Source organism: Rhinopithecus roxellana, chromosome 14 (assembly GCF_007565055.1).
Source record: "Rhinopithecus roxellana isolate Shanxi Qingling chromosome 14, ASM756505v1, whole genome shotgun sequence".
Classification (NCBI taxonomy): Eukaryota; Metazoa; Chordata; class Mammalia; order Primates; family Cercopithecidae; genus Rhinopithecus; species Rhinopithecus roxellana.
In genome coordinates this window covers 58727029-58754045 of record NC_044562.1, presented here as the reverse complement: position 1 = coordinate 58754045, position 27017 = coordinate 58727029, and the positions used below count along the sequence as shown (strand labels likewise).

General features: G+C 44.2%; 1 protein-coding gene across 6 annotated transcripts in view; it reads right to left on the bottom strand.

The window, feature by feature from the left end:
• Nucleotides 1-27017, bottom strand: part of NDUFA10 (NADH:ubiquinone oxidoreductase subunit A10) — a 66280-nt gene that overhangs the window by 10675 nt on the left and 28588 nt on the right. For 2 of the 6 annotated variants that reach the window (XM_030916413.1, XM_030916411.1), the window contains 5 exons: nt 18083-18191; nt 11537-11654; nt 10595-10644; nt 10409-10485; nt 9470-9572 (listed from right to left, as the gene is read on the bottom strand). In XM_030916413.1, the coding sequence (XP_030772273.1) occupies nt 9485-9572; nt 10409-10485; nt 10595-10644; nt 11537-11654; nt 18083-18191 (442 nt within the window). In that variant the 3' untranslated portion in view covers nt 9470-9484. Of the gene's footprint in view, nt 1-9469; nt 9573-10291; nt 10381-10408; nt 10486-10594; nt 10645-11536; nt 11655-18082; nt 18192-27017 lie in introns of those variants that run through there. The other 4 variants (XM_030916412.1, XM_030916415.1, XM_030916414.1 and 1 more) reach the window with 4 other exon arrangements.

The window sequence follows — 27017 nt, the reverse complement described above, 5'->3', positions numbered from 1 at the left end:
GACCTTCCTTGAGCACTGCAGCTGACTTGCTATTCCTGGCCAAGGTCATGACTTTTCTCTATGGAATGCCTATGCCACTCACTCTTCTTGAAGTGCTGTCCTGAGCCACCTCGGCCTCCTCGAATCACGCCATGAAATAACGCCCCTTCCTTCTCAGAGCTCCCTTCAGCCTTTGACTTTTCCTTTGGTTCTCATCAAAAAGTCATGTCCAACGCAGTCACTGATATACTCACTGATACTAGCAGGCAGCCTCTAAGCAGAAACCCTTTCACTAGTGTTATCTCATGTGACCCTGACAGTGTGAGGTAAAGGTAGGCCCAGTCTCCATTTTAAAAGAGACACGGGTGTTCAGAGACTTGACTTGCCCAAGGTCACGTGGCTAGCTGGTGGCAGGCTGAAAGAGGAGCCCAGACCTTTTAATGATCAAGTCCAGGACCTTTTTCCCACTATACCATGTAAATATTCGTTGAATTAAACTGTGACGTTTAGTGTGCTAACTCTTAGAAATAACACAATAAGCTCTTTCCTCAATCACATGCTACTTATATGAGGTTTTACTGAAATCCCCTCATTCCCTCCAATTTTCCATTTATCTGTCAATCAGCACATAGTAAAGGTATGTTGCTCAAGGTCTCAGCTATGAGATTTCTTGGGTGTCTGTTAGGTTATGATCCACAATCCACTCCACTCGGATAAAGGTGACTCCAATCTTTCTGTAGGTCCTTTCATATGTAACTCAAAGAACTTCCCTTGGGGAATGTTTATATCCTAGTATTCACCTCAGGGACATTCAAGGATGCTCACCGTTTCCCAGTGGAAAGAGTTTTCATGAAGGATGTGTGTGTGTGTGTGTGTGTGTGTGTGTACATGTATACATATATTTGTAAATATATTGATAAATATTAAACATACTTATAAATAAATATGTGTATATTCCAGCAACAAATCCTTTATTGTATTACTGTAAATATAAATTAAAAAAAGGATTGAGTGAGGGCAGCCTGTCTACTGGATTGGCTTCACTCCGCTGGGGCAAGAAATGGGTTATGCCAGGCATGACTGGCTCCCCTCTCTCTAGATGCACTAAGGAACTTCAAACTACTGCACAGTTCCGGGGTGATTTGGAAATTCCAGTTTCCAACTCCTATGTTCCATTATAACATACACATGCTAATGGATTCTGCTTAGAGTTCTTCATTAATTTTAAAGAAGAGGATTATAGATATTAAAGACATTTCTCTGATACACAATTTCCCTTAATTTCCGTTACTGTAGAACACAAATCCAGTATAACAAAATGGGCACCAATTTCCAAAAATTCTTTTATCAGTCAACTTTCAAAAACCATATTTTTGTTTTGAAAATGTGTATTCTATTTTTTAGCACATAAAACTATAGCTTCCTACAAATATATCATTATTTAGCTGTCAAATTTGTTGCAATGAGTATTAACAACAGTTCAAATGTCTTAATCCTCCTTAACTCTTATTAGCTGTGAATAACAGAAAAGTTCCTAAGCGCTTGTTTTAAACCTGAAAATGGTATGCTTTCTAAAAATTCTAAAATAAACAAAATAATATGTCAACATACAGTAAAGTCAGGGCACCTGGTTTTCCAGATTGCAGGGAAGACATTATCTTATCACTTTCCATCAGTAGACAGGCAGATACCACATACCAGCAACAATCACATACCAACCAAAGTACCCGGTAAAGAGCACCTTTTATGCCAATCATCTTCTTCGAGTGACACATGCTGATAATTTTCTATATACAGAGATGTAAATAACTGGGGCATACAGATGAATGCTGAGTTTCAATGATTAATTTTCACAGTGCATGTGGCAGGGCACAAAGTGGAGAGAACACTGAAGGCATTATGCATTTACTTTCAAACCCAATTAAGTAACTTATAAACTGAAAATTTGTATTTTAACGCAACTAGATACCAAACTTAGTTCCAAGTAAGGTCTGAATGTCATGAGGAATCTAAAGCAATCACGTCCTGCCTTCCGTCTCCAGCATGTTTAGGTCAACTGATCCTAGTGCTTTTCTGCAAGGTGAATTTCATAAAGGCAAGAACATACAGTATTAACATTAAAGTTACTAAAAACATCTCTATTTTAAAAAACGTTAAGGGAGAACTCAATACTGAAAATGAAAACAACTTGAGATAGTAAAACAAATAAAAATAGCAGGAGAGAAAACAGAAGATTCTGTTGTCCTAGCAACTATCTTGGACACGATCAGCTTCACGGAGGGAGTGCAGTATCTTAACAGCATCTGGCCTCCTTCCATTGAAAAGAGACTGAATTGGTAAAGCAGAAACCGAATCACAGTTTGTCTAATCCAAGGAAGGGCTGCACAGAAATAAAAAGCGACCTGATACAATGTTTAAAACGTGACTTTAAAGAATCAGCAGCCTGTCCTGCACACATTCAGCATTTTCATGAACTTATACAGGGTCAATTCCAAGCACACAATGAGGGTCGCCAATGAAAAACGTGTTCATAAATATTGGTCAGACCCCAGGTACACGTGCCCCTCTGAAAATGCTGCTTCACTTGTTTATTTACTTTTATTTAATTTTAGTTTTTTTGAGATGGAGCCTCACTGTGTTGCCCAGGCTAGAATGCAGTGGCAATTCTGGTTCACTGCAACCTTCGCCTCCCGGGTTCAAGCGATTCTCATGCCTCAGCCTCCCGAGCAGGTGGGATTACAGGCGCTCGCCACCATGCCCGGCTAATTCTTGTGTTTTTTAGTAGAGGCAGAGTTTCTCCATGTTGGCCAGGCTGATCTCCAACTCCTGACCTCAAGTGATCTGCCCGCCTCAGCCTCCCAAAGTGCTGGGATTACAGGTGTGAGCACCGCACCCCATGAAAATGCTGTTTTAGATGAAAACTTGGATTCCTGAGGCATCAGTGCCCTAGCGCTGGGTGTTGCCTAGAGTGTGGACAGGCGCCTGAGAGCCACCAGGACACTAGCCAGACCAGTGACAGGATTGGTCAAAAACTCCAAGGTCACAGGACCAACGAAACCAAAAATCATAAACCCTTCTATTTATATGAAAATCTAAGATCCACTCTATTGTGAAAAGGTCTTTCTTTACTAGTCTGTGTACTTGTGTCACCAGCAAGTTCATCAAATGAGAGTTTGGATGTCCCCTCCAAATTTCAGGCTGAGATGTAATTCCCAGTGTCAGAGGTGGGGCCTGGTGGGAAGTGTTTGGATCATGGGGGCGGATCTCTCATGAATGGCTTAGGCCATCTCCTTGGTGATGAGTGAGCTCTTACTTTGAGTTCACAAAAGACCTGGTCATTTAAAAATAGGTGACACTCCACCACCAAAGATCCGGTCATTTAAAAATATGTGACACTCTGCCACCCCATTCTCTTGCTCCTGCCATGTTAGGCTGTACCTGCTTCCCCTTTACTGTCTGCCATGATTGCAAGTTTCCTGAGGTCTCCCCAGAAGCAGAAGTTGCTATGCTTCCTGTACAGCCTGCAGAACTCTGAGCCAATAAAACCCTTTTAAGTAAATTATCCAGTCTCAGATATTTCTTTATAGCAACGTGAGAACAGCCTAATACAACCCCCAAGCCTTAGTCTGTGCACGGTGCTCACCCCAAGGGCCCTGCAAGCAGCAGCGGAATGGGAAGCAGCACGGCCGCCCGGACACACTTGCCCAAATGTGAGTCCTGCCCTCCCAGAAGCTGCAGGACCTCAGAAAGTCACTGTGTCCAACTGCTCATTTGCAAATGGAATAAGAATAACAGTGCCTTCTTGTGGCAACAGCATGGTGCCCAGCACACAGTAGGGGCTCGGGGTGACCTGGCATTGTTACCCCTGTGATCAGCAGCAGAAGCGGTGCCCTCTTCAGCCTCCGTCTTTCTGCTCTTTCCCCTTCCTGTCAGGTCCTATTCAGCCCATGACACTCCATCCCCCCGCCCATAATCCTTCCTTCCACCAGCCTCCCCCTACCTTGCAGGCCATGGCTGCCAGATTAATCCTAAGAGCCTCCTGGCTCAAGCATCCACACTTTCTATTGCCAACCACCCTCCCGGAACCCAGCCCGTCGGTTCTGTATCTCTTGCTGTTCCCAACCAAAGCCACAGCACCAGTCAGGAAAATGTCATCTTAACCATCACTCCACGTCATCCATTTAGTAGTCTTACCTTGAGCTAACTTCTCTGGGTCTCTGTTTTCCAATCCCTTAAAATTTATCTGATAGAGTTTCTAATAGTCAAGAAGTTACTCTAAATAAAGCCCATAAATCCTCAGGATCTATGAATCTCAAATTCTGGTTCAAATTCCAACACTTCTGACAACCTTTCTTAATTATCCCATCAATGCTGATAAGAAGTTCTTTATACTGTAATTCAAGACTTGGTTATATAACAATGTGCAAGGCTCTCTAATTCGGTTATATTGAACTCCTCGGGTTCATCTCATGCCTGCTGTAATCACACGTGGCTTAGGATGAAAAGTAAGCTCCACAGTCCACTCCAAGACCCTGTGCGATCTCGCCCCACTCATCACCCTCCCACCTGCGCTGTCTCCTTTCTCTTCACATCATGCTCGCCCCTGGGCCACTATCTCCTTTCCCCTCACATCATGGCCCTTGCTGGCCATGCCCTGCAGCCTCTGGCCTTCACAGCCATCCTCCTCCTCCCTCAACTGCCCCCGCCAAGACTCTTTTTTTTCTACTTGGCAAACTCATACCCATCCTGTGAGATGCGAGCCTTCAGACCCCAGACACAGCAGCCTACCGCACATCCCTATCCTCTCACGGTTCCCACAGCCTCTGCGATTCCATTGTACCCTCTGTGCACGTGTCTCTGCTGAGTCTCCAGGGTGTGGACACCGGGCTGTGTCTCCAGCCCCGGTGCAGTGTCTGGCACCGAGTGCAGTGAAATGGGGGCCAGATGAACGCACAGGGAAGGTGGAGCTCCCGCTGACAGGCTGAATAGCCTTGAGTGCACTGCAGAGTGACAAGCAAGAGCCACAGCAGAAAGCGAGGCGACTCCACCATGCGGAGCCAGAAACTATGAGCTGCGCCAGAGGCTATGAGAGCTCAGAGAGGCCCTAGGAAGGAGTTCCAGTAAAAAGACATGATTCCCTCAGTAAAAGCAGCTCCCAGAACACTTGCAACTTCTGGGGCACCACTGATTTAGACAACTGCATCAACAGCAGCAGCTGTGCACCTCTTATAATTACACAAGGGCAAACAAAGCAAAAATTACAGAACCCCAGGAAGAAAAATGAGTTGGCTGATCCCTTCCTAGACTCAGGTCTTGGTGCCTTTGACTCCATCCAGCCACAGGAAGAGCTGGGAAATCTTCCCCGCCGAGGAGATCTCCCTAAACTCAGACTGGAAGCCAGGGTCAGGGATAAGGACAGACAGATGAGAGAGACAGGAAGTCTAGAATGGGTAGCTGGAGTTTCTTCCTAACTAACGAATGCCACTAGACCCCAACTGCCGTCTTCTCGCTCAGTTCAGAGTCACCCATCCATTGGCAGGTACAGCTGGGCGGGCACAGGAACCTGGGATCCGGAGCGCCACAAGCTGCCACTGTTCCTGCCAGTGTCCTGCCACCGTCCCTGAGTGTGGCGTGCTAGGCCCTCTAACTCGCCCCTGGCGCTGCTCCTGTTTCTGGAGGCCCCATTCAAGGGTGCAGCTGGTGGGAAACAACAGGCTTCCCCGACACCTAGAAAAGGCAGCCGGCCCTTCATGCAGATGAGAGGATTCACAGGAACCAGAACCATTGTGTGGAGTGGTCAGATCTGTGTGGAGATCTGACCCCCTGCGTGCTCCACAGCTGGACGAGCGTGCCCCTTACAGGCCAGTCAAGACATCTCCAAGATCAGTCTGTTCCAGAGAGACTCATGAGCCATCACATCCAGGAAGCTCAACCATGCATATTTATTATGTTAAGCACACAAACTGCTGCTTTCATGCTAGGAGAACGTAAATGTGACACATCAAATGGCTGTAATCTACTGTCCGGAACTGGTCCTGTGATGTGAAGAGCACCAGTGGATTTTAATCAAGGAATGAGATGCTTCAATGACAATGGCCAACGTGGTCACTGGGCCTGGTCAACCACCCAGCATGGGTCAGCTGGCTTTCTCACCTACCCTCACAGCACCATGGATGTAAGTTCTGTGCCTCCACTCCACACATGGCCAATCCAACAGAGAGTGTCTCCCCGTGGGAGGAAAGAGCCCTCACCCATCCCTCCAACCTCCCCTCAGCTAGGTTGGGGTCCTATGAAACAAGCAGTGATCTGGCCTGGCCATGCCTGCTCGGTGAACTGGGATCTCTGATGAGCTAAGAGGCCCCCCCCGCCTCTGGGATCCCTGCTCCATCAACGGTCCCATTCCTCTCTTGCGTTTTTTCTCTCTTTCCACAAGCACTTACCCTTTTGTCTATAAACACAGAGAATGCCTTAGCTCTTAAAAACAAGACAAAATAACAAGCTATAGAAGATGGAATCTCTAATTCCCACCAGTCTCCTAACACTTCTCTCAAGGTTCACCTATGACCTGGTCATCAATGCAGTATCCTGGGCGTGGTCAGCCTTCACCACCCTGACCTTCCTGCAGCCTCTGAAAGACACCAAGGCCACTCTACAGGCTCCTCTGCTGGTACCCAGGGCCCATGCAGTCTGGCCTGCCTCCTAACATTGGCAAGCTTGGTCCTCTTCACCAGCTCCTCCTCCTTTCAGCAGAAAGCTCCCCTGACCAACCCCGACTGGACCACTCGCAGGCCAGCTTACACAGCACATCCTCCTTTCAGCAGAAAGCTCCCCTGACCAGCCCCGACTGGACCACTCGCAGGCCAGCTTACACAGCACACCAAGGGGCAGGATCTGCTCCTGCTGGACCACAGGCACTTCCATCCCTCCCACCAAGTGGTATGAGTCAGTGGTCTGTTTCCCAGCAGCGATGCCAGTTGTACTTGTCACTGCAATTACAAAATTTAATTAAATGTTATGAAAACTATGAGTCTGAAAAGGAAGAGCTGCTGTTCTGTTAAAACGAGGCTGAAACACTTTGGAACCATTTGATAAAGGTAAGTCGCTAAAATAAGGTCTATTGAAATAGGTGTGGGCGAACCACCTGTAGGTGATGTGGGGAAGAAATCTGTCTTCCCACTGTTTGTATGCTTTTTAGAAACCTGAAAAAGGAGTTTCTGCTTATAAAAGAATTTGAGCTCTAATAAAAAGTGTCTTAAAAGACATGGAACTCTTTTCATATGAAAGTTAGAATAACGGCTTTGTTTCAATGTATAAGCTCCAAACAGACTTCAGAAATCTGCTCAGACACAGGGTGGGCGAGCTTCCCCAGTGTCACACCACTCCCTGAGAAGTGCTCTCCTGAGTAACCCTTTCTGGGCTCATCCATCCATCAGTAAATTAAACATAAGGGTCAGGAAAATATCCATGAGGAAGTATGCCTGGGATTCCCAAACTAAAGCCTTTATACCAAAGTCTTATTGTTACAAATGGCAAATTCCTATCTTAGAACCCCACCCCATAGCCCCACCCCACCCAGCTGCTACTACCTGTCTCTAATGTGCTTTATAGCAAGATTCCAGTGTTGGCTGAACTCGCTCCATCCCTTTCCTCCAGTCACACACACAACTCTGCAGGAGAGGCAATACAGCAGAGGTGCCGGGCTCCACCGCCCGGTGAGGAAAGACAACCACCAGCCCCTCAGCAGCCGCTCCCCACCCTGCACCTCCTCCCTGACTCCCTCTGTTGGAATCCTTCAGCAATAGTCTGCTTAATTCTGAAAAACTGAAAAGCAAAGAAGCAACTTGGCTGAACAAGGAGGGGCAACAATGCCTCTGGTAAGTCGGGGCTCTCGGGAAAAGAGATGATGCCTACTCTCAGGGGCCCCGCCCATGGCGCCAGCACTCTCACCTGCACCACCAGGATCCTCCCTGACCGCCTTGGCCCTCTGCCTTTGCCCCCACAGTTGAAACTCAACGTGGCAAGCAGAGCAACCCTTTGAACCTGAAACCCAGATGATGCCACTCTCCGGCACGCCAATGCCACCACCTCACCAGGAGTACAGCTGAACTGAGGTCCCCGCGGTAGCTGCAGACCCCGGCTGACCTTGACCTGCTGCCTTTTCACCTCACTCCCTGCTCAAGCTCACCCCACCCGCATCACACCTTACTATGACGGGCTCTTCTCTAGTTCCAGAACGTGTCCACCTGTTCCTGCCTTCCAGGGGTGCCTGCTCCTACACCACCACATCCCTCACTCCCCTGCAGCGCCTGCTCCCCTACACCCCTGCATCCCTCTGTCCCCTGTGTCAGGTACCTGAGACCCCTCTCCAGGGCAGCCTCCTCGGCTGTGCTTTCTCCAAGACCCTGGAGCCCTGTCCGTCTATCATCTGCTCTCCCTGCCCACTAGGAGTTGAGCTCCACGAGGGCAGGGCTTGGCTTCACTCTCGGGTGTGGCCCCAATGCTTGCAACAGTGCCTGGCACGATAAAGATCTGCTCAGGGCTAAGTGCAGAAGTGGTAGGACACTGAGATGACACTGTCAGGCAGGGGGTCTGAAATGTCAGGCTTGGCAGCAGGTATTGGGGTAAACTGTCATTCCTACTACCTTAGCGCTCCCAAGATGCCTGACTCTATCCCCAGGATAGAACTCTGATTAAATTAAAAGGCAAGAATTCTTTGATCAGCCAGGTTTCCCTTCTGTGCCTTCGGGTTTGGGGATTTAATCAATTCTGCATTCTGGGGGATTGTTCACTGGGTAAATACCTATTGAGTATATAAAATGTAGACTTTCTAATTCAGACAGGCCCTCCACAGAAGGGCTACAGAAAGAACCAGCACCAAAACAGGCTTTCCAAATATAAAGAAAAATAGGGGAGGCTTCTATTTCTAGCAAAACAGCAGCCCTAATATGCTGAAAAACCTCTTGATATAAAAACCTCTGGAAATGCTTCTACATGTATTGCTGAGCTCCGCAAGTAATCACAAGGGGCTAAGAACGAAGAGCAAGTGGAAAAGCCAGAGTGGTGAGCTGAAGCCGCAGTGCCCTGGGGACGCCTAAGAGCTGCTGAGAGCCAGAAGACACGGCCTGGCGTCCCTGTGAGGGGACTCCTGAAGGGCCACGCCCTCAGTGCGGGGAGAAGGCCCCCTGCCAGCAAGGAAACCCCAGCTGGCACCCAGTGGTGAAACCACCCTCCACTGGGAATTCGTAACCAGAGCCTGTCCCCACACAGGTTTGAGGGTTGAAATTCACATTACTTCCAGGGCCTGGAATACCACAAGCAACAAAGGTGCCATCAATCCCTCCCTGCTCCTCAGGAATCTGAGGCCTGGCAACAGCAAAGGGTCCTTTCAAGAGTAGGGCTGCCAGGACTGGGAAATCATATAGGATACCCGGTTAACATCCTTGGGACATACTTATACTAAAATACTAGCTGCTCTCAATTCAAGCTTACCTTGGCATCCTGTACTTCATCTGGCAGCTTGGCTCAGAAGGGACCCGCTCTCACCAAATGCCCACGGATGCAGCCCCACAGGGCAGAAGCTCAGCACCCAAAGTCTCCACACAGAGAAGAAAAGAAGTCACCATGGGTGAGAAGAAGAAACAATGAAGAAGATCAAACAGTGTCCAGAGCAGCACTCCAGAGACAGAGCATAAAGTAACTAGGTTTAAAGTGTCCACAGAAAGAGAGGCAACGGGGAATTACCAGCAAGGAATAAGACCCTACCAACAAGATGCAAATAGCACATAAAGAAAAATTCAAATCCAGACCCATCTGGCAAAACTGCAAAAACACTAAAGTCAGAAAAATCATGAAAATCCTGGAAGAAAAACGAAGACTATAATACTTAATCTAAAGAATAAAGGTCAAAGCATTACTCCTTTCCCAAGAATCAGAAGTGCAACCTAATAACTCCTAACCTCCAAGTATCAACAAGGGCAATATCCATCATAAAATATGCATGCAACGTCCTGGGTGTTACAATACGCAGACCACCTATTTACAGAAGCACAGTGCAAGCATATTTTAAGTTTCTCATGAAAGTATAAGGCACAGTTTTAGTAATTTTATTATTTTTGTAACATTAATTGGGATTATAGAAATTCTCATGTTAGTGGCAGAATTTGGCTAAAACACGTATTTTTAACATTTAAAAAAAAAAGTCTCCCAGAAAGCGAGAAACTGCCTACCAGGGTAATGGGCTTCTGGGAACCACTGTCATGAAAAGGCCTCCATGGCCTCCACTTGCTCCAGGAAATAACTGGCCGCCAAAAACCTTCTGCTCTAATATTCACACGTTCTCTGTGGAATGTCCTCGAATACTGTTTGCTCCCCTGCAGCAAACCAGTGACCTGACGCGTGTACCTGAAAACCAATAAGAAGGTCTCCTCACCTCCAAAGACCAGTGAGAAGCATTTCAGGACCCTCTCTTTCACTCCGCGCAGCCCACCGAGGGTAGGGGATCCCCAGCTGCAAGGTTAGGAAGAGACAATTCTGTTCACCCCGTCTCTGATAAAGGCTGACTTTCCTTTCCTTTAGTTACTTGTCTTTTGCAATTTTCATAAAAGCAAAACCTGACCTCTTTTCTAAAAAACTCGCTTCTTGTCTTGATTGTAGTTACGGTTTCTTCTTCCAACATGTAATTATAGAAAACAGCATTTAATTTTGTTAGCAATTCAAACTTCACAATAATTCTTGCTAAACCTCAGAACCTCTAACTGTGACCCAACTAAAAACAACTTCAACTGTCCTTGCCCAGTGGCCTCTGTGAGTTGAGGTGTCAGAGACTGATGGCTCCTGGCTCTGGCATGTTCTCCGTCTGTTCTGATGAGATGAGATACACCTCCACCTGCACACATCCCTGTCTCCGGGCCCTCTCTCTTCCTACACACTTTCCATTTTTCTAGCTATGCCTGTTGTCTTCAGATGAACTAGACAGGAATGAGATGAAGGCAACCTGAAACACAAATGATTCAAAAGAAACTCCATTTTCATGAACATTTGCCTTCCTATTACACCATGAGTATTTGTTTCCAAAGGAAAGAAAAGAGTTGGAGAAAATGGGTTTTATAGTTAGGGTTTGATTTTTAATGTGTTTTTTGTGCAACGGTTGTTTTTTCCCCTCAGCATCTGACGGAAATCGCTGCTAGCACAAGCTGTCCGTCGGATGGCCAGATAAAAGGAAGCCACTCTCGCCAGGGTGGGGCCTTTTGTTAGAAAGAAAAACTCTCCATCTCCTCCTGGTCCTGGGGAAGGCCTGCACTCTCTCAGGGGTGTGTGCAAGGAGACACAGTTACAGAAGGCTTCACACAAGCCATTTCGGTATTCAATTCCTTGTCTGCTCAAGTCTCTACCAAAGTCACTTAGGTCAGAATGAAGCTCCCTGAGGAGCCCCCTGAGCACAGGCTCAGGAGGGAGGGGACCACCAGAAGGAAGGGAGCTTTACCTAGTACCCAGAGAAGCCAATCTAGAAAGCAGCTCTGCAACCCATGCAGAGAGCCTTCTGTGAGAAGCCACAAACCTTCCCAGATCTGAAACAGCTGCACGTGAAACCCAGAGGAGCTTTCTTCATTCACCTCCAGGTATCCCCACAATGCCGTTTCCAGAGGGAAATGCAATGAGAACTGTTGCTGATGTCTCTGATGGACAAAAGGAATTTTATGAATTTACAGAAATGGTCATTATTATTTATTACTATTTAAATTCAACTGATCATTTTATAATATCAAGCAACTGAATTTCCTTAAACAAAACCCTCTAAATAGTCAGGCAATTCTGACAGAGGAACATAAAGGCTGTGGTGTGCATGAGGCTTTCTGGAAAGAGGAAGAGCAGCTTCCAGTGGAGACCCAGCAAGCATGACCTCAGACAGGAGCCCACGGTCAGGGCCAGGGTGCCAGGTCGCACTGACAGCAAGTGCTCCTGATGCTTCATCTCTGCGGATTCCTCCCCAAAACACACAGCCCAGTCTAATCGCTAGAAAACCATCAGGCAACCCTCAATTGAGGGAGAGTCTACAAAATACCTCACCTGCACTCCTTATTAAAAACAAAGTCTGAGAAAATGTTACAGCCAAGAGGTACCTAAGGAGACATGAGGATCCAATGTCGTGTCATATTCTAGATGGGATATTGGAACAGAAAAAGCACATTAGGGAAAAACTAAGGTAATCTGAATGATTCAAGGTGCGGGCTTTTGTTAACAGTAAGGGCCGGATGTGACGGCGCATGCCTGTAATCCCAACACTCTGGGAGGCCGAGGTGGACAAATCACCTGAGGTCAGGAGTTTGAGACCAGCCTGGCCACGATGGTGCAACCCCATCTCTACTAAAAATACAAAAATTAGCTGGGCACGGTAGCAGGCGCCTATAATACCAGCTACTTGGGAGGCTGAGGCACGAGAATCGTTTAAACCCGGGAGGTGGAGGTTGCAGTGAGTCGAGATCATGCCACTGCACTCCAGCCTGGACAATAGAGTGAGCCTCGGTTTCCAAAAAAAAAAAAACAAAACACAAACAAAAAAAACCCAGGAAGTATTATTAATTCATTAATTATAACAAATGCACCACACTAACAGAAGAGGTTAATGAAACGGAAACTGGATGTGAGGTATGAGAGCTCACTATTACCTTCACGGTTTTTCTGTAAATCTAAAACTGTTCTAAACATTCATTTATTTTTTTAAATGCTTAGAAATTTAAAAATCGGATTTCCCCAGTCATGTAAATACGATTCAAAATTTTAACATTTCTAAACATTTAATTCAAACCACAAGTCCAGTATCACAGATTCTCTTAGATTCTCTTTAATGCTCACAAACTGAAAAGCAGACAAAACCACATAAAATACAGTGATGAAAAACTGCTAGGTGAACTCTCCATGTACCCGGTTAAAACGGCTAACACATCTAGCTGGTGGACTAGTCATGCAGACCAACCCTCCCCTCCTGAACAACCAAACAGGGGACAATGTAGAAAAGGACTCTACAAAGGCAACATCAGGCTGTAAAGGCAACAGGGCAGGGAGGGCCCTGGATGCCAACGTCCAGAGAAGAAACAAAAACAGCTGGGCTGTACAGGCGGCATCATTCCCTCCCTGAGGTGCTCCCCAGTCCCACCAGCAGAGCTGAGGGGCTAAGAAGTCCGGCAGAGCTTTCAGCAGCAGGAGTGCACGCTGGGGCCAAACATGCAGTTCAGGACCCACCAAAAAGAAAGGACCCCGGCAAAAATGGCCTCTCAGTAAGGGCAAGCTGGAAACACCCAGGCCCCACAACACGGAAGCTCAGTGTAATCAGCTTGCTTCCTGAATGCTCTCAGGGGACCTGCCCTGACTTCCATGCCTGCCAGAAGATGGTAAAGCACATCCTCTCCAGAGGGAGACAACTCCAGGCAAAGTCTCCACAAAAAATGACTGCCACTGGAAAACCACAAAACACCGATGAAGAGGCCACCAAACAACAAGATTAAACAACCCCAAACCAAACGGGAGGGGCCAGACCACTCACACAGACCTACAAGAGACACAGATACTGCAATTATCAGATAATTCTGTGTCACTCTGTGACGAATATGTTTAAGAAATTAGATGACAAAATAATTTCAGCAGTATACTTGAAATTATAAAAGAATGAAAACTCTAGAATCAAAAACAAACCAGGACGAAAATTTAAAACTCAAATATAAGAAATACAGGTCTAACAACAGATTAGGAAGAGCTAAAAGGATGATTAGTAACTTGAAAGGCAGTTTAGAAGAACACATCTAGGCTGATGCACACTCAAAAAAAAAAACACAAAACAAAAACAAAAACAAAAAACAGGATGAGAAATACAGAAAGGAGCAGATGCGTGGAGAACACGGTGCATGGTGAAAAGGACCAACATATGACCGACTGGAACCAGAAAGAGCAGAGAGAAAATATGGCAAGAGTAATACAGACACACTGTGGGAGGCAAAGGCAGACAGAAAATGTGGCAAGAGCGATACAGACACACTTTGGGAGGCTGAGGCGGGCAGATCACCCGAGGTCAGGAGTTTGAGACCAGCCTGGCCAACATGGTGAAAACTTGTCTCTACTAAAAACACAAAAAATTAGCTGGACATGGTGGCGCATGCCTGTAGTCAGGAGGCTGAGGCAGCAGAATCGCTTGAACGTGGAAGGTAGAGGTTGCAATGAGCTGAGATCGCACCACTGCACTCCAGCCTGGGTGACAGAGTGAGATTCTGTCTCACAAAAAAAAAAAAAAGTGATACAGACAATGAACACCAGCCAAAGGCCCAAAGAGTGATAGATACGAACCTCAGACCAAGTGAGCACAGGCGCACAGGCACACCTACTTACACAACACACACCCCAGAAAGTATAAATGCATAAAACCAAGTCAGAAAAATCTCTTTAAAAAAGAAGGAGAAGAAACTTGTCAAAGAAATAAGAAATATCTTCCGAAGAGGAACTATATCATTAGAAACACAAAAGCCAGAAGTATAAAATAGCAAAGTCTGAAGCACTGAAAGAAAATATTGGCAATTTAAAACTCAATACCCAATGAAACCAACCTGCAGGAATGAAGACAGCCTTTCTTCCTTCAAGTTCAAATGGAAAGCTGTTCTGCAGGACTGGAGAATACCTGCACCTGCCTGGGTGGCAGGGATTAGGGACGCCACGGTAGCAGAGACAGGAGACTAAGTTACGCCCTGTGGAATTCCGGCAGGTAAATATACTGAGATCACAGGGGCCGGGTTTCTCATCATCTGAGAAGGACATGGATGAGGAGAGCACTAAAATGAACCTTGTTGTGTTGCACTGGAACTGGAGACACTGGTGTGTATTCACGGTTTTCAACAAATAGAGAGAAACACAGAAACAAGTATAGATGTATCTGAATAAACAGGAATCTGGGAGTCCATAGTGATATATGGAGATCAATGAATAAATAAATGGGGAGAAGGGAAAATATTTGCTTCTAGCAGGACACTACCTGGTCATATAGAATGACAGAAACAGAAAATTATAATTTGACAATCATCATAGTAATAATTTAGCCAAGAAAAATCAATGGATGCTAAAACTACTAAGTGAAAGTTTGATGAGGAAGAGGACATTTACATATTCTCAAAGTACTTCCCCTCAAAATACTAAATAATAAGAGTAAAAGACAACTTTGTAGCGAAGACACCACCTTAACAAGTAATAAAGGTAACAAAAACAGTGGTGGGACAAATGGGAACCGTATGCCAAATATCCCTCAAAACCAAATTGAGGGATATTCAGCAAGGTAACCGTTCTGTAGTCTTCAGAAATGTCAAGGTCTTGAATGCCAAGAAAAGCCTGAGGAACTGAACCCGATTCACAGAGACTAGCAGAGGGAACCATTCAATGCCATCACCCTGGACTGGCTATTTTTGCTCAGAAGAACCCGGCTAGGATAAATGACTGCTCATGAAGAGGGCCTGTGGGTCGGACAGCAGTAGCGCGTGACGCTCATTTCCTGACTCTGACAGCTGTACTGGGGTTGTGGAGGAGAACATCCTTGTTTGTGAGAATTACACATTCAAGCCATGATTCTCAAACCGGGCACTATATATTGACAGGAGGACTCGCTCAAACACATTTCTGGGCCCCATCTCCTGTGTGTCTAATCCAGGAGGCCTGGACTGAAGCCTGAGAACTTGCATTTCCAACAGCAGCTCAAACGATCCTAATGCAGACACCACCCTCTGCGAACTGTCACATTCAGGTGTTTGAAGATAACAGAGTATCATGTTAATAATTTACCTTAAATGATTCAGGAAAAGTTATTTTTCCTTTTCTTTTTTTTTTAAGTTTGGAACATTCCAAACTTAAAAAAAAAATAAAATAGGTAAAAATGATGATCAAATAAAGACCATTTTAAATAGTAAGTGTGAGAATTTATTATTAGCAAAAAATTCTTCAGGCAGAAGACCAAGGATGCTACATACAGGCGCAGCGCCCAGGGAAGGGGTGGGCGGCCATGGGGCAAATGCACAGGCAGAGCTGCCGAGCGCAGCTCAGAACAGTCGCAAACGTCTGTGGGGCTAACACGTATGGAGAATTAAGATGACCGAGATCATGCAAAACACAAGAGTGGGTAATTCTGCTCTGGAACTGGAAAGCTAATTGATCTTCAACATCATTAAACCAAAGATAAATATTTTAATTATCAGGTTAGTCACAAAAAGCTATTAAAATGATAACTAGTAGGAAAATAGGTGGGGGTAAATGGAATAAAGAAAAAAACTTAATCAAAAAAGAAAAAAATACATAGAACAGGTAGAAAAAATATAAAACAGTAAGATAAGCTACTTACAAACAGTAATTGCATTAAATGTGAATAGATAAATATTCCAAATATTCAGACTAATAAAAATTTTTTAGATAACTGCAAATTACAAGGTAACCACATTGAATATCAAGACACAGAAAGGTTGAAATTAAAGGACATAGAAAAAGTTACATCATGCATATACTAACCAAAAGAAAGTTTCAGATGCTACATAAATATTGAATAAACTTCACAGTAAGAACCACCACTAAAGGTAAAGAGGAAAATATCATAATGAAAAGGGTGACTCTACTAACAATGCAATTCTAAATTTGTATGCATCTAATAATATGGCCCTAAAACAAAAAAGAAACAAAATCTGACAGAACGGAAAGGAGGCACAAATCTACAAAGAGTGGCAGACTTTAACACACCTCCCACAGGAGAGGAAGGACTTCAGGCACAGGACTGAGATCGTGGGTTCTGCACTGAGATCGTGGCTGCTTCTGCCCTACTGGAGAAGGACTGAAGGCAGAGACTAAACCCAAGGAGACGGGAGGGGAAGCAGCCGTACAAGTTCTGGTGGGAATGATGGCAGCCTGGATGACAACAGGAAGAAGTGAAGCCACTTGTGAAACAGACTCAACAGGACCTGGCCACGCACAAAAGCAGACACGGGGAACCAACACCAAGTGTGGGTTTTCTGGCCTACACAAGAGCAGCAAGCAAGGCACCAGCTACAGCAATGATGCCAGGGAAGCAAATCCACAGAGCCCCACTCAAAGAGGGAGAAATGGCACATGCACTCACATGTATACAAGGACAGAAGGAGGTGTGCACAGATTAACCACCAGTGCCTCGGAGAGATACCTTTATGGTTTTATGTGTTTTCCCCAAATCCTCACACTGAATAAGACCACTTCCAAAACAATCCAAATTTACTTAAAAGAAAATGCCAAGTGCCTCGAGTAAGAAAGCAAGCAAGGGGATCTACTCAGACTTTCGGTGGGTTCTCCAGGCAATTTGCTGGTATCAACTCAGACAATTAGAGGAATGCAAAAAAATTTAGATTTCAACTCTTCTACATGTTGAAGGCATAGCCTGGAGTTCTGATTTAATACAACTATTTCACATTTACCCATAACAACCCACAGCCACCACTGCCACAGATAAGGATCGTGCTCTTCCCAGCCCATTGACATCGGGATTCGCAGCGCAGGCTGCAACTCACCCGCTGGTTTCCAACAAAACCTACACACGCCTCTAACCAATGGAATCTTGCCACAACAAATAACTCACTAAGAAGGTATGGCAATTGGATAAGAAGATCCATGACACAGTTGCCCCTACCAACTTCCACCCTCGCTGTCTGTCCCAAGCTCTGCCTGCCCTCCCTATGCCCTCCCATATGGCCTAGGCACCTTCTGCAGGAATGGAACCCTCATTATTTACAGACAAAGAGTAAGACAGTACCAAAAGTAACATCTGACAGTAAAGAAAGTGACATAATAGCTGAAGAACAGAGTGTTCTCCTATCAAGATAATGTGCCTGATGAAGAACCATCCAGAAGAACCTCTCTGCGCTGGGGCTGTCATCTGAGGACTTCATCAGCTTTCCACACAGAAATACGGGGAAAGGGAGAATTATTTCAATGAAAAAGAGGCTCCTTCACTAAAACAAACAAAGCACAACAACAACAAAAACTCCTTTCTGGAGAAGTGACTAGTGTCCCCAGGCGCTGCAGACCCACCCCCCGCCAGCTTTCTCCATTTCCACAGTCTTACCGCTCTGAATTGACGGAAGACACGGTCCGTCTGATAAGCTCCAATGGTGATTTCCGGGAGATAGACAGGAATGCTTGTGTAATTCAGCACATCAAACTTATCCTGAACCCTAAAAAAATAAGACACATGTGGATCACACCAAACCATCAAAATAAATACAATAAAAGCAGCTTAAGTCTGATTTTTTTTTTAAAACATCCATATAAAAAATCTATACATTCCAATAAATGCTGTTTGTTGCCAAGCAGTCATCCCAGAAGCAAAGCGGTCCTCCCAAAGACCCTGTGGTCGATCTGGAGCTGCTTTTTAAAACTACTCTCAGAACCTGAGGTAGCATCTTTTAAAAGCCTCAGTACCTACAAATGATGAACTTCTGGGAATGGATGCCGTAGAAAAAGACATAGAAAAAGGAGACAAAGTACGCTTTCAACACAGGAATAGCAGGAGCCAAAAGCTAGAAGCAAATGGTTTGACAGTGCTACACACAAAGCACGCCCCCATTAACAATTTTCCAGATGAGTGGATCAGTGGATCTTGGGGCAGGAACGGTGAGCAGCTTCAGTCTCTCTGCAGTTGCAGCCAGTGTCTTACAGATCTGTTCTGTACGCTGAGGCTGACATAGGATGGTCTGTCGTACCACGGCTTGTAAAAGATTTAATTCTCCACTTTTCTTGGCACCAATAAATACACAAATCATAGGACAGGCTCTTAGCTTTATCATTTCATTTTGCTGAATGTTAAAATATTTATACTTTGTTACAATTTGCTTATTTTAAATTAAATATAGTCTGAATATAACCACTATACTTACAGATAAAAAGCATTTTTTGAGCTTTTGGGAAGAAAAAACATTAAAATAAAGTATCTTTTCTTAAGGGCTCAAAACAAAGAAAATAATTATTTTCACCTGCCACATTCCCATTTCTGAGTTATAAAAGCAGGAGACGTTTCTCATTTGTAATGGCTAAAATGGAAATTATGTGAGTGCATCTGGCTCTCGGCCAGACTTTGTGAGTCCAGGTCCACTAAGCAAACCCAAGGTCTGTTCCCCACGGTACCCAGGTAGGCTCTCCCACAAATAGAACAACCTGACCAGAACCCAGGGCTCACAGGAGCCACGAATCATGCTTCCACAGACAGCCACAAAGCTGCGAATCTGTGGCAAGCTGAAGATGAGTGGACAGTAGGTATAGCATCAGCAGGATCCTAGGAAAAACTGCGTCATTCATACATGGTTGGTGATCCAATAATGCAAACGCCCCTCCAAGAAACTGCCGCCAGGATAACAACGACCGTTTGCTCTCCTAAGTGTATTTATGTGCGCTTCCACATGGGTAGGCAAATGGCTGTAATGTACATACTTACTGATAAGATCGTTTTCTTAGTTTTACTATTAAGTTGGTTTTACTTGCCAAAAGATATTCAAATATTAAAAAAAAAAAAAAAAAAAACAAAACTCAAGCGAAACAGAAAGTGTGTGAAGGGCATAAAGTTGCCATATTTTGTAAGACTGCATTAATTGTAAGACTACAAGTTCCCTCTCCAGAGGAAACTGTTGCTAGCTTTCCTTATGCATTCTATCTAAACACTTCCATGCATGTATCAATAATCTACAAGTACGCATCTTCTTACTGTTAACTCAAATATAAGGATAATTTTTGAAGTGATCTCACAATAAGAAATTCCAACTAAAAATGAAGTTCATATTTTAAATGTTAACAAATATCAACGCAGGGAGGTGACATGGTTTTCTTTACAGTTTGAAAAACCTAAGAAAATGCTAGAAAATATGAAAGCAATCAGTGGCCTGGAGCATGTGTAGAAGAGAGAGCAACAGCGCCATCTATGCTTAATTTGGCAACATTACATGTAGCCCTGGAAAATCTTTTACCAAGTATGCTTCAAACTATTTTTGAAGATTAAAAAAAGAATCTGCTGCAATGATTCTACAATTTATTTATACCTAACCAAACTACCCTTTCAATTTATTGCTATGAGCTTAATGATGACTACTAGAAAGAGACTATGGTTTATCTCCAGTAAACTCCTAGATTTAAGTAAGAAATAAAGATGCAAGGAATCATTTTATGACTCAGGAAGCAAAAGGCAGTGAAAGAAAATATTCTCTTCACAAAGCACTTAGTTTCATTAAGAAGACTTCAAAACTGATTGAGGAAAACGTATCCTTTTAATATCATGAGTCAGTGTCTAAATAAGATAAAATATACTAGAGCTTGGTTATGATATGAGGTGCCCTGCCACATATTTTAAAACAAAAGAGTAAGGCAGGAAGACACAAAAAGGAATAAAATTGTAAATTGTGTTTTATGACTCAAGCTGTTTCCCAATTAACAGAATGTCAACACTTTGTCCTATAACATTTCTAAACCCTATTTTTCAGTTTCTCCTGAATTGCAAAGTTCTATCTGAAACACTGTACTTCTGATACCAAACTCACATGCTACAGTTTCTATAGCACTGAAATTTCATGTTAAAAAGATGTGCTCCAGGAGTCATGTAAAAATCTTAGCAATTAAGCAAAAGAGGGTAGGTGTGAAGCTCTGGGCTCTGGAGAGGCAGGGATGGTCTGAGAGGAGCCTGAACAGCTGGAGGCCTGACGTGTCGTCGGAGGTTCTGACTGGACTGAAACCAGCCCAGGCAGGCGCCAGTCAGTTAGGGATGTGGATATGAATAAGACTGAAAAATACAATTACTGCCTCTCAGCACAAGCATAGCTATACACATACACATAATTAGACACTGGCAACACGTAACTGAGATGGTGCAGAAATGTTCTAAACCAATAATTTGGTCAGGTTCTGGATAAAATGAATGTCACTGGGAAACGGCATGTTTACAATAATTATGTTAGAAAATTGGTCATAATTATCACTTGAGTCCCTCAATTGAGAAATGGTACTCAAATGAAAATAAACACAATTGATATTGTAAACTTACGAAACATCTTTGGGGAGGAAGAAAGGCAAAATATCAGGAGAGAAAAGGACAAAACCGTTCACAGTGAGCTAGATGAGAACAACTGAACGCTGTAACTGATACACTACGGGGGTCACAGATCCTTCTCTATGCTCCGGTGAGTGCGTAACTCAATAACCACACAAACGGTGCAGAATTGAATCAACACACACTTCACTGTGCTTAGAAAATCACACTGTTACCACAGGGAGGTCAAGTCAGACAAAATCCCTTGTCTCGGTAAGTTTGTGAGATATCATATGATGCCCAGCAGTAGCTAATACTAACAAACAAGGATACCATATACATTCATGTAAGTAACAGCCTAGAAGAGTTAAGGGAAGGTGTCAGGGAGAAAACATGGTGTTTACGGCCAAGCTTTAAAGACCGCTAGGATTTCTAGGTAATTACTGGGCAGGTGGTGGTGGAAGAAAAGCCTGGGAGATTACCTGGTATCCTGGTAGAAGATGCAGAACCAGGGCAGACTGGGATTCTGAATTAATTCTGGGAAAGGAAATTCGGATCTATGACTAAATGAAGATAGGCCACGCGAAGATTCAAGTAAAGAGAGAATGGGGTCACTGTGACTTTTAAAAAAAATAAACCTGATGGGAGTGGGATGAAGAAATAAAGAGGCAGAGGAACAGAGACCAAGAACTAGGGGATTACACCCCAAGGGGAGCAGAAGGGTTAGAGACATGGGAGAGAAATCACTGAAAGTGGCACACTGACCAGCAGGGTGTGACTTAGGGGAGGATTAGGATAAGGGGGTCAGCAGGGAAAAAGGAGGCTTCAAGCTAGGATTATGGTTGACGGAGGAGTCGAAGCTTCCACCAGGATTCAAGCCTGACCAGACGGCAGGAGGGAAGGCAAGACGGCCCAGGGCACAGGACTGCACAGAGGATGCAGAGAGCAGCAGCTCTAGCTCCTGGAGCCCGAGAGGTCACACGTCCCACACATAATCATGCAACCGTGGGAGGCTCGAGCTCTCCCAGCCGTGGTCTCCTCCTTGTAAAATGAGGGAGTCCCGCCCCACAGGAGTGCTGTGGGACAAATTATTTCCGAAACACCTTCCAGACGCTGTGCTGACATCTACTGTTAACTATGAGATTTCAGATGTAACAGCAGAAAACGGTTCAGCGAGGTCCCATCCCCAACCTCCGGGCCACAAACCTCTGCCTGCAAGGAACCCGGCCACACAGCAGGAGGTGAGCAGCGGGTGAGTGAGCAAGCCAGCGAAGCTTCATCTGTATATATAGCCGATTCCCCTCGCCCGCGTTACTGCCTGAGCTCTGCCTGCTGTCAGACCAGCGTGGCATGAGATTCTCACAGGAGCACAAACCCTACTGTGAAGTGTGCATACAAAGGATCTAAGTTGTGTGCTCCTTATGAGAATCCAATGCCTGATGATCTCTCACTGTCTCCCATCACCCCCAGATAGGACCGTCCGGTTGTAGGAAAACAAGCTCAGGCTCCCACTGATTCTACATCATGGTGAGTTGTGTAATTATTTCATTATATATAACAATGTAATAATAAGAGAAATAAAGTGCACAATAAATGTGATGCCCTTGAATCATCCTGAAACCATCCCCCACCCCCGCCCCAGTCTGTGAAAAAACTGTCTTCCATGAAACTGGTCCCTGGTGCCAAAAAGACTGGGGGCACTGCAATAGAGCAGCTGGAAGAAGGCTGGGGCCACTGCAATAGAGCAGCTGGAAGGCTGGGGGCCACTGCAATAGAGCAGCTGGAAGAGAAGATGGAGTTTTTTAAAGCAAAGTTTTGAGTAATAGAGTATATCATTCAGGTAAATTTACAAACACACATACAAATATAGGCATCTAGTCCAAAATGTTACCAGTTTTAAAAAACGAAGAGGGAACTTCCAGCTTCAGCTCCAAAGGGTGAAGGCTGGAAGCTGTAACTTCCATCCTTCCAATAAGAAAAAACTGAAAATCAATGGCCTTTCCTGGACTAACAACAATAATTAATTGAGTGATTTTACAGCTTACAAAAAGTGGAAGAGTCCGAGTGCAGTGACTCACGTCTGTAATCCCAGCACTTTGTGAAGCTGAGGTAAGCGGATCACTTGAGGTTAGGAGTTTGTGACCAGCTGGCCAAAATGGCAAAACCCCATCCCTACTAAAAATACAAAAATGAGCCAGGCATGGTGGTGTACGCCTGTAGTATCAGCTACTTGGGAGGCTGAGACAGAAGAATTGCTCAAACCCAGGAGGGGGAAGTTGCTGTGAGCCAAGATCATGCCACTGCAGCCTGGGCGATAGGCAACAGAGTGAGATTCTGCCTCAAAGAAAAACAAAAAAAAAAAGTAGAAGGAATGGCAGCCATGTCACAGTGACAGCAGGAGGAGCCTAGAAGACTGTGCCATCGGTACCTCCAGCCCTTTGGAGCAGCAGTGCCATCGCAGAGTGGACCCAGATGGGCTGTAAATGTATACTGGAAACTCCACAGCAACCACTACAAACATTTTTAAAAAGTACAATCAATATGTTAAGAGAAAAGATAAAAGAGAATCATATAAAATGCTCAATGAAATCCAGAGAAGGCAGAAAAAGAGGCAGGGAGAAACAACCCATGCAGCAAACAGAAAACAGGGAAAAGCAACGGTAAAATGGAACTCGATTATCCTCACGCTCACTTCTAACGCGAATGGTCCAAACACAGCCATCAAAAGACAGAGACTGTCAGAGTAGATTAAAACACAGGCCCCAACTACTACTTACTACCTATGAGAAAACTCAAGACTCGAGATAGAAGAGGAAGAAAGACACACCATGCCCACGCTAACTGAAAGCCGGAGGGGCTACATTCAATTCAGAGAGAGCTGACTTCAACCAGGATAAACATGAGGGAAAAGAGGGGCGTTGCATAACGATAAAGCGGCCAATTCTTCAAGAAGATCATAACCTAAGATAACAAACTACGTACCTAACAACAGTACCTCAAAATATATCATGCAAAAACTAACAGAACTCAAGGGAGAAACAGACAAATCCAGTGCTGTTGGAAATTTAAACCCAACTCTCAGTAACCAACAGACCCAGCAGAGAGAAAATCAGTAAGGATACCAATGACTTGAATACCACTGTCTATCAGCTCAATCTGACATTTATACAACACTCCAGCAACAGCAGAATCTACACTCTTCTCAAGCTGAATTGGAACACTAATCAAGATAGGAAACATTGGCCATATAAAACCTTAATAAATGTAAATGGAGAGAAATCATACACAGCGTATTCTCAGACCACAAGAGAATTAAACTAGAAATCAACAACAGAAAAATACCTAGAAAATCCCTGAACACCTGGAGATTAAACAACACGCTTCTAAATAACACATAGGTCAAAGAAAAAGTCTCAAAATAATTTTTTAAACATTTTGAATGAAAATAAAAATACAACTTATCCACATTTGTGTGATACAGCAAGAGCAGTACCTAGAGGGAAAGTGGCAGCACTGAATGCATAGGCAGCCATTCTTCTGTTCTCCAGGGCTTCCTTCCAAATACATCACCATTCTTCTGTTCTCCAGGGCTTCCTTCCAAGACCCCACTAATACCAAAATCTGAGGATGCTCAAGCCCCTTACATAAAATGACACAGTATTTGCAAATAAACTATGCACACACCCACCTCCCATACACTTTAAATGAAGCCTGTCCAATCCACGGTTGTGTACCGCCCAGGGCAGCTTTGAATGCAGCCCGACATAAATTCATAAACTTTCTTAAAACATTATGAAATTTTTTTGCCTTTTTTTTTTTTAAACTCATCAGCTATTGTCAGTGTTAGTGTATTCTATGTGTGGTCCAAGACAATTCTTCTTCCAATGTGGCCCAGGGAAGCCAAAAGATTGGACACCCCTGCTTTAAATCATCTCTAGAGTATGTGTAACATCCAAAACAATGTAATACAATAATATAATAGTTATAACTATTATAATATCTAATACAATGTAAATGCTATGTAAATAGTTGTTATACTATATTTTTACATTTTTATTATTTTATTGCTGTATTATTTTTATTGGCTTTTTTTTCCCCCACAAATATTTCTGGTCCAAGATTGGTTGAATCCAAGGATGCGGAACCCAGGGATACAAAGGGCTGACTATATTGGAAAAGAAAAAAGATCTAAAATCAAAAAGCTTAGGAATCGATAGAAAATGAAGAGTAAGAAAAGCCTAAAGAAAGCAGGGAGAAAATAATAAAACTGGGGTATATATCAATAAAATGGAAAACAACTGCATAAATCATCAAAACAAAAACCTAGTTCTCTGAAAAACTTAAATATGAAGGGAAAATTCACAAAGAGCAAATAAATAGCCAATAAAATCATAAATAAGTTCAGTGTTTATAACATGCAAAGTAAAACAAATACTTGTTTTGGTATCAAAATTGAAAGTTTTTGTTTGCATTTTGTCTAATTATATTGTTTATATAGGGAAATTCAGAGGACCAGGTACAAGTATGAATACTGGTACACATATTCTGGAGAATCATTTTGCAAAAACACAATAGCTGTAAAATGCGTTCATATACTCTGACCACTTTTATACCTTAAGTAACCTAAAATTGAACAAAAAGGGGTACAACATGCTCTTTACTGTATTAGGAACATGAAGAAACTGAAATAACCCAAGAGATTTATTTTAAAGCAACGGTAAATGGATTATGCTGTGTCTGTGGTCAAAACTTTTTCTGTAAATGGCCGGATAGCAAATATCAGGCTTTGAGAGCTATATACAGTTTCCATCACATAATCCTTTCTTTTCCTTCCAATCCTTTAAAAATGTAAGGATCTTCTTAGCAGCTGAAAGCTGGATCTGGCCCACAGGCCAAACAGTTTGCCAAGCCCTGACTTGCATCTCAATCAATGGTAAGTGCACCTTATATGGGGAGCCATGAAAAAAATCAAATTTTAAAGTGTTTAACAAAACAGGAACATGCTCAATATATTGGAAGTAGAATACAAAAATACATGCAAGATATATTTAGAAATATATGCACACACACACATTTAACTGGAAGAACCTGCATTCAACTGTCACTCCTGGCACTGTGGCGGCAGAACCACAGGTGATTTGATTCTATATTCAACCTTTGTTCCCGACTTTCTCTTCCAAGAGGGTATGCCTTTGGCCTCTCAACCACTTTGTCATTACAGTCCCCTCACCCCTCCCTCCTTCACTTCCCTCCTTACCCAGACTAAGTGTCATGGTTCACCACTACTCACATGCAATTTTGTCTGTGCTCAGTTCCCTTGCCCCTATCTTACAAAACCCCGGTCTTGTTAAAATCCCAGGCTCTGGCCACGGTGAAAAACCGCATTTCCTGGGTACGGATTTGCCTCCCCTGCCTGAAGTTCTTCTGCCAGAAGCACAGCTCTTCCGCTCTCAGAAAGCCTTTCCCTCGCCACACACAGAGCAGGCCTACGCTGCTGTCTCTGCCAGGGCCTCCTTGCGAGGCTGGCCCTTGGTTGGCTTCTGGAAACTCAGCTTCTAAAAAGTACCCTATGCTGATGAGGCTGGGCAGCAACCTCAGCCCTACCAGGGTACGACAGGAGTTACAGAGAATACCTGCCTTCTTTCTGGGAGTCTGGAACCTGAATAGTTGCGAAGCGGAGGATTCCTACGTGACCAGCCCCCAATAAAAATTATGGGCACTGAGTAGCTAAAGGGCTTTCCAGGCAGAAATACTGCCCATAGGTTACTGTATTTTTCGCTGCTAGAGAAAGTAGCTCAATCAATGTGTCAGTGTCTCTGTGTCCCTCACAAGAGGAAGAGAGCTTGGGGAGCCTGTGCATGGATTTCTCCAGAGTCCAACAAGTCTTTTTTTGTATTGATCTGTGTACCTGTCCTCATTCACAGTGATGAATTTTATTCTGAACAGAGGAGACAGGCAGCTACCACAGAGGGCAGACCCCAAGGCTCCAACC